General features: G+C 34.9%; 1 protein-coding gene across 1 annotated transcript; it reads left to right on the top strand.

Moving 5' to 3' along the window:
• The first annotated feature begins 1,260 nt into the window (after positions 1-1,260).
• LOC104732120 (cytochrome P450 708A2-like) lies at positions 1,261-4,615 on the top strand. The gene is made up of 7 exons (XM_010451649.3): positions 1,261-1,630; positions 1,998-2,310; positions 2,421-2,570; positions 2,831-3,175; positions 3,779-3,961; positions 4,066-4,193; positions 4,325-4,615. The coding sequence occupies exons 1-7, from the start codon at positions 1,422-1,424 to the stop codon at positions 4,437-4,439; spliced, it is 1,443 nt and encodes a 480-aa protein (XP_010449951.2). The 5' UTR covers positions 1,261-1,421; the 3' UTR covers positions 4,440-4,615.
• Positions 4,616-14,598: the final 9,983 nt, after the last annotated feature.

Below are 14,598 nucleotides of genomic sequence, written 5' to 3'. Positions count from 1 at the left end.
ATACATTTGATAAGAACCGAGAGACAATAAAAGGAGAATCGTTGATCCTACTTTCTCTCGCTAAGTTTCCTAGGCTTTTCTTCCAACGAACATAAAGTGATACCCTTGTTTAGTAGCTTTCAGCCTTTCACCAATGCTCATACAGAGAAAGAATCTCCACAGAATGTAAAATTTTGATGATTTAATTGTTAATTTCTTTCTATATGAAGGAGAGAACTTCTCTTAAGGCTATGGCTATGGCTTCTGCTTCGAGTGCTGACTCAATTTGGTTCAGTTGATACATAACCTTTGAGTACATCTTCCTCGTGAATCACGTAAACTTTATATCCTATTTCCGCTTTATAATTTTGGTCAATCCAATATATTAATTCCTATTTGGCTGGTTACAAACTGAATTAAAAAAAAATGAAAAAAATCATCCGGAAAAAACCGTTTTTTTTTATTTTATTTATAAAGTCCAAGTCAACCATGGCAGACAAACAAAAAGTCTAGCTCAATCATTTCAACATTTTTACATTGTCGTGTTATTTCTTCATACTCAAAAATCAAAATTAGATTTGAGGTTTGGTTCCGACTTTTTTAGAATCCGATAATTTTATGACTATTCTGTTCGAAAAAATGTTGGGGTTTGACTCGGATTCGATCGATTTTCATAAAAAAGCTAAAAAATATATTGAGTTATAATATAAATTGTACAATTTGACAAATATAATTAATAATTTGTAGATATTTTGGTTATTTCAACATTTTATTATTTGGATAAACTAATTCAGATAAAACATTTTTAATTTATTTGAATTTTATGACTATTCGATTTGGTATCAGAATTAGTTTTTTCTGGTTCAGTTTTCAGTTTCATTTTTCGAATTTTATGCCCATGCCTACTCAGAATACTCCATACACCACTGTTTAAAACTTAAAAGTGGTCATTGCATGTCAATAATTAAGCTAACAGTAAGAGCAGAGACAACTCCATAGTGTACTTATCCTTTTGCAAAATATAAATTTCCATAAAATAAAAGGGAATGAATCTAGTTCTACGAGTTTTCTTTCAGACTAGTTGAGAAAAGAGTAATCTTTTTACTATTATCAACTTGATCAAATATAGAGCGAATTGGTCAAATAAGAATGTTGAAGATGATTAAGAGAGATGGCAATTATGTGACTTAATGTATTTTATTTAAGGGAATTATGTGATTTTTAGTACCGTTACATATCTGAAAATCTAATACTCATTTAAGATTGTCATCCTTATGGGTACAAATGTCATCCCCTGTAACAAGCCACGTTCTCTTAAATATAGAGTACATCTAAAAGGGAGAACTAGTATATATATAATAAGAGAGAGCAGAGCCTCCTCCCCCAGATATCCTAAAACCAACATCATAACCAAAATATTTGAAAAAAAAAAAAAACTTAACATGGTAGAGGTTTATGAGTTGTGGGCTGCGATACTTTCACTCATAGTTGTGAAGCTGTGTCACTGGATCTATCAGTGGAGAAACCCGAAGAGTAATGGAAAACTACCTCCAGGATCAATGGGTTTCCCAATCATCGGAGAGACTTTCGAGTTTATGAAGCTTCATGATGCTATTCAGTTACCAGCTTTCGTGAAGAAGAAAGTACTCAGGTTAATTATTCATGTTTTTTATTTGTCCTAATTAACTTAATAACTATATGTATGATCCCTACGATCCAACATAAGTCAAATTATATAGCAATAAACCTCAATTTATAAACCCACTTTTTTTTTGGGTGGCATATAAACTCACTTATTACTGAAATATTTTAAGGGATAACTACGAAAAGGTTTTTTGCTTAAATTTTAATAATTAATATAGAAAAACAAAATTTTAGATAATACCAAACATATATAAATTTTATACTTCTCAAGAAATATAGTGAGAAAGACGTTTTCTCTAAGTTAATTGCTCCTAGCAAAGTAAATTACGGTGTCTTAATTACTTTTTCCTTTTTTCCTAATGAAAACAAATTAGACATGGACCACTTTTTCGGACAAGTTTATTTGGAGGCAAAGTTATAATCTCGACTGATATTGGAGTAAATATGGAGATAGCAAAGACGAATAATATTCCTGGTATGCCAAAGAGCTTAAAGCGGCTTTTTGGGGAAAACAACTTGTTTGTGAATTTGGAGACACACAAACATGCCCGCAGCTTGACAAACCAGTTTTTAGGTTCACAAGGTTTGAAACTAAGGATGATTCAAGACATTGATTTATTGTCTCGCACACACATGGAAGAAGGTGCTAGGAACGGCAGTCTTGACATTAAAGAAACGTCAAGCAAGGTAAAAGTGTCATCCATTTTACAGTGTTTGTAACTCATCAGCACGATTACGTTCTAAGTTTTTTACTCAGTTTTATTGGATCATCTTACCAACGACATATCACGTTACAGATTATTGTTGAATGTCTTGCGAAGAAAGTACTGGGCGACATGGAACCAGAGGCGGCAAAAGAACTCACACTTTGTTGGACATATTTTCCTAGGGAATGGTTTCGATTTTCTTGGAACTTTCCAGGGACTGGTGCCTATCGAATGGTTAAGGTGCGTTTTGTAGATCATTTAACGTTAATAGCACTCTGTTCTCATAGGGTTTGGGGAAAAAAAATAGAGGTGATGGTTTTTTCAAATCAAATAATCTTCTTAATGTCCATAAGTATCTTTTTAAGAAAATACACGACGTCCTCATATAATTTTATTAGAAACAGAGCTGAAAAAGAAGTCAATAACTTTTTGGATAACATAAAACCCCCATACACCAAACCTTCACTTTTCTTGAACTAGGCATATGCTTTATGTGACAGGCGAAAAATCGGATGATGAAGGTACTAAAAGAGACAATACTTAAGAAAAGAGCATTAGGAGAGGAATTTGGGGAGGTTTTCAAGATCATCTTTGGAGAGATGGATGGAGGAGCGGACACTATCAGTGTAGAGAAAGCGATCGACTACATATTTACTTTATTTGTGATTGCTAACGAAACAACACCAGGGGTTCTTGCGGCTACAATAAAACTAATAAGCAACAACCCTAAAGTCATGCAAGAGTTGAAGAGAGAACATGAAGGAATTGTTAGAGGTAAGATTGAGAAGGACGAGAAGGCTGACTTAACATGGGAAGATTACAAATCAATGACTTTCACCCACATGGTGAGTATCCATTAAAATCATATATTATATTATTATAACTTAACAAGGATCCAAATATCTCCATTATATTATTTGAAAAGTCATTTTTACAAAAAAACAAAAGAAAGCGAAGTTGCTGCTCTTACATTCGAGTAAAAACTAAGTCAGAGTTTAAATTGAATAAATAAAACTTAAATATCTATAATATAATACATTGCTAAATAACTAAAAACATATATCAATTTAATATACTTATTTTTATTTAATTTTTAATAACAAAAATTATGAGGTGTATACATAAACAAAATGGTGTAAATGGATCAGATCTGACTCGAATTCTAATGTTTTTAAGTAACTTTTATTCTAAAATAGAACCATCTTCAGTTCCATATCTTACTATGGTGTACGTAAATTCGTTATTGTCATATACAAAAAAAGAGAAGCTAAATTTAAATCAAACACGACGAAATATGGTGTAGTCTAGTACTTTAGTTTGTGTAAGTATTGCTGTTGTAGATCACCATTCAAATTTAAATCATTTAGAATGTAAGTTATTGATATATTATATAGGGATATTTTTCATATATATATTCTATTAATTTTGAATAATGCGTTTTGGTTTAGGTGATAACTGAGTCGCTTAGGATCACAAGCACAGCACCAACGGTGCTTAGAATAATTGATCGTGAGTACCAATTTGGTGATTATACAATTCCAGCAGGTTGGATCTTCATGGGTTATCCTTACGTACATTTCAATCCAGAAAAGTATGAAGACCCTTCAGTGTTTAATCCATGGCGTTGGAAGGTACGTGATTTTTATTTGATCTTCATCCTTTAATTAATTTACTCCTATTACTCGGATTTTATTCACAAGATTGTAATTAAATACTGAACTAATTAAATTTTCAGGGAAAAGATTTGAGTGTGAACGTATCCAAGACATTCCTTCCCTTTGGCTCTGGTTCTAGATTATGTGTAGGAGCTGAGTTCGTTAAGCTGCAGATGGCCATTTTTATCCATCATTTGTCTAGATACAGGTTCGTTTTTATCACTTAAGTTACTTGGAGATTCAATTTAGTTTTAAAATTAGTCAAGAGTTTTTTTTTTTTTTTTTTTTTTTTTTTTTTTTTTTTTTTTTACTTATGTATATTTTACATATTGTTCAAAGGTGGTCAATGAAGACAGAAACTACAGTACTTCGAAGGTTTATAATTATGCTTCCAAGTGGATCTGATGTTCAAATCTCATATGACACTGAAGAGGATAGCTCTGTTGGTTATTAGAGTGATTGTATTCCATTGGAGATCAGTGTCGAAGTCAGAAATATACCAAAAGAATAATCAATAAGCCACCAAAATATTCTATAATTGTATTCTACGATCACTTAGACCATCTTCATCGGTAATCCTGTAATAAATGTCTTAAACTTTAATCAATATTAAAATTAATATTAATTTAATGTAAACATTTTCATTGGCTTTTTATTAGTTTTCCCCCTCCATTAGTTACTTCATATGAGTGTCTTCAACTCTTCATATGAGCGTTTGTAACTAAAGAGAAGGAGGGAAAAAATCAAAAAACAACATTATAAATAACGACCAATTAAATTGTGACAGGTAAGATGTCTCTAAGGGTATGAAAATACCCCGGCAGAGATATTTGAGACACAAGTTCTGTCCTGTCAACACAATAAACTCTTTTTTTTTTTTTTTTTTTTTTATTCTTTTTAAAATCTAAAGACATTCCAAAAGATGTGCGATGGAGATGCCCTCATAGCTTGAAATATTTGTATCACTGTTTCATTCTCAAATATATATTTTTTTCAAAAAAACAAACTGATTAGTTATTTGTTATTTCGTGACGAAAGGACAATAACTAACAGTTTTACAGTTTTTATGTCACAAGCAAAACTATAACAATTAATGAATCGTATGATCACCATTTTTTTTTTTCACATCAGTCTATGATCACAACCAAAAGAAACAAATTTTGACCAAAAAAAAAAAATCAAAGAAACAAGAAGCAAAAGGAGAATTACCTTAGAGGCTGAGGGTCCGAATGGTAACAGCGTATTTGGTTGTGCGGGACAAATAATTTAGTAGTGCAGTATGGTTCAATTGCGGTTCATGCGGGATAAATATATTTACGGGACAAGTACGGTTTATACAAAATAAGCGGTTACAAAATAATATTTGATTGGTGAAAAAATTTGCGGTTCACAATATATAACAATATTAAAATTACTTATTTATGCATACTGCTAAAATTACTTATATTTATTACATTTTGAAATTTCTTTTAAAGATAAATGAAAAAAGATTTTTTGTTTTTAATGCATTCTAAAACTACTTGAACGAGAGAAAGAAGAAATAAAAGACATTAAGGCACACATAATTTTTATTTATTAAAATATGTGTTAGTTTTTAACTTTTTTATTTAACATAAATTATATGTTAAAATTTAAGGAAAAGATAAGAAACTGTCTCAGTTTAATCACACACAAGAAAAAAAAAGTTATATGTTAAAAAAATATTGTGTCTGTGCGTTTTTTGAAATAACGCAGGATATAGGTAGTTACTGCGGTCCATGACTAAAATGCAATCTACAAAAGGAAATTAGCAAAACTAAAAAAAACTAAAATTAAATCCATAACTACTCTAACTATATAACTACCCTTCCACCACCACCCCTATCTATCCCTTTATCATCACCTTCAGCCACCACCTTTACCCCCTATCACCACCATCACCACCACCTCTTTGCCACCATCTCCACTAGGATTCCCAATGTAATCTCTAGGGTTTAGATTTCCTCCAGCCACCACCTCAGGTCACCGCCACCTCTGACCTCCGGCAAACCTCCGGCGAATCTCCGGCGAACCTCCGTCCGACCTCCGGCGAACTGACCTCCGGCCAACCTTTGGCCAACCTCCGGCGAACCTTCGACTGACCTCCGGCCAATCTCTGGCCGACCTCCGAGTAACCGCCGGCCACCACTCCACCTCCAACCACCACCACTGTACTTTTCCGGCCACCCTACCTCCAGCCAGCCACCACTTCATTCTTATGACAAACACAACCCTAAAATGGTAATTTTAATTACCCTCTATCTTAGTTTCTTAATTTTTTCAAATAGTATGTTATATACTTCTATAGTTTTATTGTTTTGGTCATACAGCTAATTCACCCATCTACAAAACCGTAACTAACATTTTTTTTTCTTTTTAGAAACCGCAAATTACAAAATATGTTGCTGATTGGTGTATAAAGTAGTTTCCACAAAAACGTACTTTCAAATACGTACTTTTGATGTCCCCATTCATGGCCTGAGTTAGCAAGGCAATAATTAGAAATTTGGGGTTTTATTGTTCGGCTGAGGAAGACCTATGTAGATCATAAAAAGGTGCACTAACCTTTTGGGTTAGATTTTAATCCTATGTCATGTTTTTAAAGTATTGGGCCTTTACATTTCATGTATAAATTAGTTTTAGTTGGGTTAGTTAGTGGGGTTAGATAAAACTTTCAAAATGGGTTTATTATAATTAATATTAAATACATACTCTCTCCATTTTATAAAAAGTGTTATTTTAATACTATTTTTACATTTCAAAATAAATGTCGTTTTAGATTATTAATGTAAAATTTAGTAAAAATTTTCTATTTTAACTTCATATCTATTGAAGAATATCAAAAATCGATTTAAATTTAAATTTAAAGAAATAATGAATTTTTTTATATGAATAATATTCAAATGACACTTATTATAAAGAGAATTTGGTTAGAAATGCTACTTTCCAAACAAAAGTTTTGGGAAATGCCACTTTCTAACTTTCATTTTCAAAACTGCCATTTTTATTAATATGCCATATGTGAAAAAGACAAAAATATCCTTAAATTAAAAAAAACTTTAAATCCTTGATTCTTAACATCTACAATTAAGGTTGGGAATTTTATGAGAAATGTCATTTTTGAAATTAAACTTTTTAGAAATGCCACTTTACAATTTATCTTTTTAAAAATGCCATTTTCAATTTTGTACCACATAGGAAAAAGACAAAAATACCCATAAGTTAAATGATGAGAGAAAAAATAAATTTTAGGCGAACGATCTAAAGGAGACAAAAATATTGATGATGAAACTTTTTGTGATGGACAAGTATCGTCACTTAGGTAGATCTGGTCCACTAAGGAGAGCAAAAGATAAAGTTGTGGTGGACAAAAATCAGGAGTTGAATCTGGTCCACCAGAGGTACAACACATTCAATACATGCGTTAGCAGCAGACCTGCAGGGTGGACATGTTATTTTGGTAATGATGGACAAGTAAAGTACAACCAAGCGGATCTGGTCTACTTAAGAGATTAATGAACAAAATTGAGGTCGACAAATCTTGTCCGGACGTTATATCTGGTCCACCTGAAACACCACACATTCATTACATACATCAACATACTTTCATGATGGACAAGTTATTTTGGTTAAGGTAAACCAGTTAAGTACAACCAAGCGGATCTAGTCCACTTAAGAGATCGATGGACAAAATCAAGGTGGACAAACCTGACTGGATGTTAGATTTGGTCCACGAGAAGTACATCATGTGTGTGCGTTTTGTGTCGTATAATTCGCCTCCAGATTGATGTAAAATTGGATTTTTAGGGGAAAAAGGAAAATAAGTGAACAAACTCATAGGTATAGAAACTCCATAAGTAGATATGACGCTTTGGCTAGCCACAGTAAAGGCAGGCGGATCCGCCGAACTAGAAAATATGGAGTTTTGGTACACAGAAATTTAGTTTGGTTGTAGTGTCACTGGACTGAGAGAGGATTGGGATAGAAGAAGATGAAGAATCGTGGGTTAGAAAGAGAGAGATTGTGTTTTGGAAAAGAAAAAAATTAATTTTGTGTTTAATAGAAAGTAGGGTATAGTGGTCTTTTAATATTAGTTGTGGCAGGCGGGAAAATAAACTGAAGAAAGTGGCACTAGGTAAAAAGTTTGCTACTGTACATGGCACAATCCATAATTTTCTCATTAAGGTTTTCAGGATAAATCATGGGATTTTAGTCAAAAATGCCATTTTCAAAACTAAAGTTCTCAAAAATGCCAGTTTGATGTTTTTCTTTTCTAGAGAGTCATTTTCCACATTCATGCCATCAATTGAAAAAACAAGATTACCCTTTTATTAAAGGAGAATGAAACAAAAAAAAAAAGAACTGAAGAACAATGATGGGACTGTTTTATGCGACTACATTAATGGTGGGAGTCTTTCTCTTTCATGGATTGTGTTAGAGTGAACTAAAGAGTAATTCTATTAATTGGCTTGTGTTTAAGAGTAATTAAATCTAAATAGATCTGATAATAGAAAAAAGTGAAAATATGTTACGAATGGTGTAGTAAAGATAAGTCATTTACATTGGTCCATCAGATATCAACATGTCTATTTATGCAAATAGTCCATCGATGGTCCATCACTAACAAATGACAAATGGTCCATCACTACCAAGATTAACGATTAATTTGAAGAAGAAAAAGATAATCATAACACTTCTGGTCCATAAACACATACTCGGTTGGAGAATCTTCAATTTGTTATTCCTCTAGTCTCTAACTTGTGGCTTCCTTTGGGGCTTCAAAGCTATGATAATAGACAAAATAAAATAGACAAAAATTGAAGAACACTCATTTATATTGGTCCTTCTGACAGCAAGATGTCTATTTTTAACAAATGGTCTCTCGCTAACAGATAGTCCATCGACGAAATGTTCCATAGCTAATAATGGTCTATCGGTTAGCAACTGGTCCATCTGCCTAAATAGTCCATCATATAAACATGTCTACTACTTCTAATTGGTTGTCCATCACTACCAAATGGTCTATCGTTCACAAGATTCATGACTAATTGGAAGATGAAGCATATAATCATAACTCATTTGGTCTATGAACACATACTTGGTTGGAGAGACTTCAATCTTTTCTTCCTCTACTCTGACTTGTGGCTACCTTGTGGGTTTTGGATCTCTGATAATAGAAAATATGTAGTAGACAAAATTAAACATACATCATTGACATGTCTACTCCTAATAGATGGACCATTGCTAACATATGGTCTGTTTGGGCAAAAGTAATCGATTCGTTTAGAGACTACGGAAAACGAGAAATAAATAGTAGAATAGTATCTTTATTAATCAAAGTATCGATTGCAAAGTACAAGAAGTCAAGCACAGCGAGTCAATCTATGAACTGATTCGTGCGTCTTGAAGTTTCGTGAAGTATCTTGCCTTTGCTCTCGATTTTGTGTCGTCTCATGAAGACGTAGCTCCCTTTTTATAGAGAAACCTTGTCAACCCTAATCTTCATGGGACTTGGATTCGTATAACCGCCTCTTCAGGAGATAAGACCATTTTCCAATATTCTCTTCAAAAGATAAGGCTATTTTCGAATATTCTCTTAATGAGATCAACTTCGAATATTCTCTTGACAATGTCGTTTCATCATAGGAACGCAGTCAGTATCAAGGTCCAGTTACGGCCCGTATTGACTCAACGCCTGCCGTTACGGCCCATATCGATATAATACTCTAGAGAACACATAATTCTTCATTAATTATAGAATATTTCAAAATTATAATAGAATTTATCTATTATAATTTTTATGATTAAAATTATGCCCAACAGTTTGCCTCCCACTCTCTATTTTCTTAATAAGAATTTAGAGAGTAGTATAGACAAATATAAATAATAATTTACCAAAGCATATGACACATTACCTTGAGTTTGACGTAGACTTCTTAACGCAAATGGACTTGGACTCTTGCTTTATCTGTTGGGCATAATTTTAATCATAAAAATTATAATAGATAAATTATATTATAATTTTGTGGTGTGGATCAAGGTATGATAAACACAATGAAACTTGTTTAGTCTGAGAATGCCCAAGAATCAATGTCTTCTTACTCCGTTGAGAACGTATTTGTTCTAGCCGCAATAAGGAAATAAGAGTTGAAAAGCTCTTTGATTATAATTCAATAAGTCGTACCTCACAAGTCAAGGGATCGACAACTATATAAAAGAACACAAAACCTAGTCCTTTTCGGAATGGATACGTAACTAGTATCACGAGGACTTATCAAAACACAAAAGTAAAAGAAAACACCCAAAATAAGGATAACCCCAAATAAAGATAAAAGAAAATCACACGTATCCCGATAAATGAGAACCTCCCTGCATCATTTTGATATATTCTATAATTAATGGAAAATTATGTGTTTTCTAGAGTATTATATCGATATGGACCGTAACGGCAGGCATTGAGTCAATACGGGCCGTAACTGGACCTTTATACTGACTGCGTTCCTTTGATGAAACGACATTGTCAAGAGAATATTCGAAGTTGATCTCATCAAGAGAATATTCGAAAATAGCCTTATTTTTTGAAGAGAATATTGGAAAATGGACTTATCTCATGAAGAGGCAGTTACACGAATCCAAGTCCCATTAGGATTAGGGTTGACAAGGTTTCTATATAAAAAGGGAGCTACGTCTTCATGAGACGACACAAAATCGAGAGCAAAGACAAGATACTTCACGACACTTCAAGACGCACGACTCAGTTAATAGATTGACTTGCTGTGCTTGACTTCTTGTACTTTGCAATCGATACTTTGATTAATAAAGATACTATTCTACTATTTATTTCTCGTTTTTGTAGTCTCTAAACCAATTGGTTAAAATTTGCCCAAACAATTGGCGATAGAAGGAGTGGCAGTTTTAACTACGTGAGTATGAACGACAGGAGATGGTTTAACGACGGTATCAGCTCATATATATGTTCTCAAAGATAGCTGATAAACTCAAGGATCTAATACGATGATGGAGAATCTAATGATCGGGGTCATAAGCACTCAACTACAAACGAGTAGTTTTAGAAAAGTCCAAAACCCTAAAAAGAAATCAACTACGACAAGACAACGACATTCACAAGAATACGATGTGGAGGAACAAATCTCACAGGCCAAGGGCCAAGGTTCTATATGTTTATAGCAACTCACCGCCACCAACTATTAGGAAATTCTCGTGGATCAACATCGATCCAAGTTCGGGTTTAAAAAAAAAAGAAAAAAAAACTCATGACTCGGGCAGTTCAAAGAGACTTTTCCCTGAAGGATCGGATCTGAAACCTGAAACTATGCAAGCATTGCAAAACGACACGAAGTCACGAGAGAAGCTGTATTCTAAAAACTGATGCAGAGTCTCGTATAATAGAGCAATGTTCTCTTACTAGAACAGTGACCACGGTCACTCCAACATTCAAGTAGTCATTATATATGGACTGCTGTTGAAGATATTAGGAAAGAGTCCACCATCCCGCACATAACAAGACTAGTCTTTCCGTGGAGATCAAACTTAAGCTTGTTCTGCATCAACAAAAGAGGATAAAAGAAAAAGAAAAAAAATCACTTCGGCTCGGAAGCTTCAACGCAAACACGGCCAATATGGCACAAATCAAGATAAGTTTTCTAATAACCATTTATAAATTCTCTTCTTAAGTATCATGGTTGTTTTAAATCTAGAATCTATATCCTTTCTTTGTGCTCCATGAGATAAGTAGATAAGTCAAGCCCTTGTCACTAATAAGTAACTAGTTTCTTAGCTATATGTATATACCTATAAAAACTATATATTAAGAACTAAGCATGCATGCACATTGGAAATATATTGGTGTATTGTAGAAGAATTTGATAAAAAGTTAAGTTCTTAAGCACAAGGGATCCGTAAGATCACATAAGGTTTAGCAATAAGCATCTACAATAAATAAATATAGATGTGTCTCTACGGTAGCAGAAGCTACGTGCTCATCTAAAATAATCTAGAAGACTACGTATATGCAGGTAAAGGCTAAGTGCCTTGTAACAAAGGTCTAACTAGCTCGAGTAACTTGAAGCAATATGTTTGTCTCTTAAGTTACTTGGAAAAGATCTGGCTAAAACAATGTAGCTATACCGCAATTACTAACAAGAAATAAAACACAACTTGTCTTTAAGAGAAGTGGCGACTGTCACTGAGAATAGAGAAAGTGATCAAGATTGCTATAAAAAGAAGAGAAGCGGCTACAGTCACTATAAAGAATGATGTGGCTACGGTTGCGTAAGGATAATTTGACTACAATCGCTACACAAAAAGATGTGGCTACAGTTTCGTAAAGGATAAGTTGGCTACAGTCACATATTTTGAGAGAAAGTGACAACAATCAGTAGGAAAATAATCTTCCAAGGAAGGATGATGACTATGGTCACTGACCAAAGAAAATCAACGACTAAAGTCATTACAGAAAGGAAACAGAGGCTATGCCTGTAACGCCCCCGAACCGCTTTATGACCACTAAGGCCATCGAGCAGCCACGGGACGCCACTTGCAGAATTGCGCCGAGGTGGTCCGGCCGAGGGACGGAAGCTGCAGACTTCCCGACCGGTCCTCCCTAGCACAACTCCACCCGCAACCGAGGTTACTTAGGCTTTTCAACCCTCGCAGCCTGGTGCGTTGTGTTGGCCCGGACAAGGCCGAGTACCATTTGCAACTTGCCATGCTTTCCTGAAAACCGAATATATTACTTTAATAAAATATTTCATCGAAAATATATCATCAAGCAATATATATAGATAGTCGGAAAACTTTACACTTATTCGTTTAAGAAAATATAGGGTTTTACAAGAAACACAAGAAAACCCTATCCGGTACCCTAACGTTTGCTCCGGCTCTAGACTCACTTATGCTTCCCTGCAAGACCAAAAACAAAGAGTCATGAGTAATCTAGGATTACTCAGTGAGTCTGGGTACCCCTTCTATCCTAAACAGGATACTACTCTTCCCAAGCCGACTACCCCCAGCAACCAAGGAAAGCTAGCAAGCCACAAAGCTAGCAAATACATCAAAGCAACGCAACAAAAGCCATAGCGGAAGCTTTCAGCCTACAACCAACATCCATGCAAGAGAGGTTAGATCACCGCGATCTATCTCATACGGTCTCAACTCGCCACCTTAGGCGGAAACAACTTAAGGGAACAAAAGAAATCACTTGAGTCTTAGACTCGTATCTTCCCACACGCAATTTACTAAGACGTCTAACACAAGACTCTTAGACATCACACAACAACACGCAACATGTAAAGACGACTAGACATAAACAAGGGACACTTGAATACTCTAGACTCTTTACACCTAGGGCCCTTCGATAATCTGTTCTGTTCCAAAACTTCCCATGCCGAGACCACAAAGTTCTCTGGCATGAACCCACCAATAGCTACATCGTCATGTAGCGGTTACGCTGGTAGCTAGCCAGCCGTAACATGGTCCCCGCGTGAGTGGTCATCGGGAACTCACGCGTGACCTACACTTTCGGAAACAGAAATATCGACACACTAACCTAGCCAAGGCTCAAGAAACACATTCAAGAGACCTTGCTAAACACTTATCACCACTCAAGCAAGAAAATCGAGCATCACAAGCAAGAAACTTCAAGCAAGAGTACATGCCATAAATCAACAAGTAACGAGAATGATAATTCAAGTACTTATGATTAAACTCACATGCATGCAACCCATTCATTGAACTTAAGCAAATCATGCAATAAGTTTAGTCATGCATGCAACCCCATAGATTTACAGTTTAAATCTCTCTTAATCCCATTAGGCATGCAAGTCTTTCGATTTAACCATTTAAATCCCTTAAGACCAAATTATGCATGCAAGGCCATTCGATTTAATTCTTTAAATCCTTAGGCTCATTTAAGCATGCCCTAACCTCACTCAATATTATGCAATACAATGCAAAATACTTCACCCGCTAACCATGCAAAGAACCGATTTAAGCAAAACCACCACTCACAAAAATCCACTTGGTTCGTTCATGCATGCAACCCTTTATCCAAGTTTTAAACGATCCGCTTAATACTTCAAATGCACCCCATTTCTCCTTTAACCAGTTATTGAGTGAGTCCAAATTATCTAGCATGCAACTAACTCATTTTCGCATGGTGATTCAAACATGAATCCCACCATCTTTGCATGCACCAAAAACTCAACCCAAAACGACATGCATCTACTCTACATGCCTTACCACAGACTCACCTCTTAACGCGTCGATGATTCCCGGATCTCATTGCACCACTCGATCAGACACTCCACTTCTTCTTTGCGTCGATCAGCTTCCCGCTTCTTCGTCCGCAACCACCGCAATCAACTTCTTTTCTCGGCTCGTTCTCGACTGAAGTCGCCTCTAACTCTCAGCCTACTCCGATCACTAACACCGGTTCTTCGTCGAAGATTTCTCGACGATCTCCCTCTCTTCTTCTCTCTTGCAAACTCGTCCATTTTCTTTCTTTCTTTTCTCTCTCTCGCTCTCCTTCTCTCTCAATTTTCTCTCCTTACCCCTTGAGACTTTTTGCGAAAATG

This window comes from Camelina sativa, chromosome 12 (genome assembly GCF_030686135.1).
Source record: "Camelina sativa cultivar CO46 ecotype springtype chromosome 12, ASM3068613v1".
In the NCBI taxonomy this organism is placed as follows: domain Eukaryota; kingdom Viridiplantae; phylum Streptophyta; class Magnoliopsida; order Brassicales; family Brassicaceae; genus Camelina; species Camelina sativa.
This window is presented reverse-complemented; position numbering and strand designations above follow the sequence as displayed.